Raw genomic sequence first — 2,642 nt, 5'->3', positions numbered from 1 at the left:
GTAGAGCGCCACGCCCAACTCCAGCCGGCAATTGTTCAGCTTGGCCCTCAATGTCCTCGTGGAGCATGATGTGCAACCTCTCCTACTACGGCGTGCGGAGCACGAGCGCGTCAAGGCGCTTCTTAAAGATTTAGCAGCTTTTGAAGCCGTTACCAAGGAGCAGCAGAAGTCTACGCTAACTTTGTCCGCTCGCGACGTCTTTTTGACCAGGTTGTGAAGAGAATACCCAGCCCTACAGCCTCGGCTGTCAACAACGGCATCTATAGTGAACAACCCCAATTTAGAGCAAGGTCTAGTCAAGTTACAGCGTGGGGAGGCGCTAAACGTCGCGAAAAAATTAGCCTGCGCTGAATTTAGGTCCCCTGATCTCGAACGGTCGTCTTCAAGAGTCGCCGAGGAGTGCTCTATTGTGAGAGCAGCGCTCAAGAAACGCAAGGTCGTGAAGCGCTCGCACTACGTTGACGTCGCGTACATCCCCGCCAACGTCTAACGAGTGTGAGCGCTTCTTCTCTCTTGCTAAGCTGGTGCTGTCTGATCTACGGAAGCGAATGTCTCCAGCCAGGCTTGAGATGATAATGTTTTTGAACTACAATCGCGACTTGTGGGACCTGAGTGCGGTGGACAAGGTACGCTCGAGTATGGGCCGGAATAATGCAAATAATTGAATTTTTAATTTTCTCAGCTCATATCGATGTATTAATCTTAGTATTGCATTTTCGGGTTCCCTGGGCTAAAAGCTGTCCATATGAATTATACTTCGCAGCACGGTGTCGTTCTTCATTCGAACCGTATGGAAGTATAATACCAGGAGCACTGAGCTTAGTCATCTGTAGATCAAGAAGCTGGACAGACCATGATCACTGGTAGCATGAGAAGTATTTGCCACCGTAGCGCAAACATCTACTATTAATAACGTAGTACGAAGTACACAACTAGATCGTCTGCGACTTACACTGGGAATACATATTTTTAAAAATATGTCGACATTTGCTGTCTCTGCGGGGGGACCCCCTGCGACTGGGAGGTGATCCCAGACATTCTTCGACAAAAAAGGTTCGGAAAGCTAACATTAAGATGGCTAATTTTTTTTGATACGGTTGTTAGCATAATTGTCAATAGCAAAGTAGAATTAAAGGCTGGGCAATGTATTTGGTATCAACCAAAACTGCCAACGCTTAGCTGGTTTTGCGTCTCTTCACGTCAGGTTCAAGCTTCATCGGAGGTCCCGTTGCGGTACTGAGCTTTTCGTTGACGCTTTGTTTCTTGCGCTGCAGTGGCCTGAATTGCATCAGGTTTTCCTGTACAAGATAACTCATCTTCAGCTGCATTGGCATATCGTCGTTTTGCCATGACTGTAAATTGCAGATTGCCGTTGATGTTGATTCCAACTGTATGGTCAATTTCCTTTATCGTTACGTACAGTTTGTCAAATCAAACAACAATTTGTTACTTTAACGGTAAGGGTCATTTTCCTTCATGTTTACGTAAAATATTGAGCTAGATGTTGCTGGTACGTATATCCAACGGCGGCTGCACATGCATCTGCTCCAATTAGCTCAGTGGATGGACGAAAAGATGCTAAAAAACCAAAGACTTACATCGCTGCAGCCATCGCCGCCTGCGCTCTCACCGCCACCAACGTCGCCGCTGACGGAGCCACTGGCGCAGATTGACAAACCGAAAGAATAACGTTAGCATTAGCCCGCTCAAAAAAACATCATCCGCTTCTCCACTTCTTCTACTAACCAACTCAATAATAAAGACTTACATCGCTGCTGCCATCGCCGCCTGCGCTCTCACCGCCACCAACGTCGCCGCTGACGGAGCCACTGGCGCAGATTGACAAACCGAAAGAATAACGTCTTTTTGCTTTTTCCAGTCTAATCACATACTAAGTACGATATTTTGGATGTTGTCCGAACGTTGACCCATTTACGTTACGCTCACCTGTGTGGGCTGTCCATTACTCATTCTGAGGTACATGTATTCCCAGTATAAGAACACAAGTGTATTTCAGCACAGCACATACACGCCTTTTTGTTGACTATTCCCTCGAGTCGAGCCCTCCTAGTTACGCAGGCGTTGACCCGAGGTAGGCGAGCCCCAGGTCGTAGGAGAGTTTCCTCCCCACGCAGGCGTCTCTGGCGATGGCGTCTTTGACGTCGTCCTCTCTGTGCCAGATCCCGACGTCGTTGGTGTCGTTTCCGAGCCACCTGAGCCTGCCAAGGGGATGCAGGCCTTATACACCTGCCACGAGTACTTGTTCTTCAGGAAGCGGATGCCCAGCCAGTACCAGCGCAGCGTGCACGTGCCCTTGCATGACGAGTAGTCCACAGTGTAGTCCTTGCCTGGGAACTTCTCGTGACAGTTGTCGCCATCCAGCACCATCTTGTCGTCGAGCCACACCTCGCACGGTCCGTCGTGCGTGTAACCAGTCGATCGCATGGCGTCACCCGCCGGAATAGGCTGCGGCGTCCCCCGCCGGAATAGGCTAGATGACACGTGAGGACGAAGCTGTAGTCGAAGACCTTCGGGTGCATGTTTCTCGAATACGCGAAGAATGTGAAAGGCTACCGGGTATATGACTTTGAGCGGTCCAAGGTCAAGGTTTCGCGACCGCTTAAACTGGACGAGCGAGAAGT

General features: G+C 49.5%; 1 protein-coding gene across 1 annotated transcript; it reads right to left on the bottom strand.

Moving 5' to 3' along the window:
- Nucleotides 1-1,175: 1,175 nt before the first annotated feature.
- PITG_13516 (uncharacterized protein) lies at nucleotides 1,176-1,782 on the bottom strand (the record flags this gene model as incomplete). The annotated part of the gene is made up of 3 exons (XM_002899687.1): nucleotides 1,176-1,298; nucleotides 1,599-1,659; nucleotides 1,769-1,782. 3 exons carry the CDS (start codon nucleotides 1,780-1,782, stop codon nucleotides 1,176-1,178), a joined length of 198 nt encoding a protein of 65 aa, XP_002899733.1.
- Between the last annotated feature and the right edge of the window lie 860 nt (nucleotides 1,783-2,642).

The sequence above is a fragment of the Phytophthora infestans genome, genomic scaffold (assembly GCF_000142945.1).
Source record: "Phytophthora infestans T30-4 supercont1.29 genomic scaffold, whole genome shotgun sequence".
Taxonomy (NCBI): domain Eukaryota; phylum Oomycota; class Peronosporomycetes; order Peronosporales; family Peronosporaceae; genus Phytophthora; species Phytophthora infestans.
This window is presented reverse-complemented; position numbering and strand designations above follow the sequence as displayed.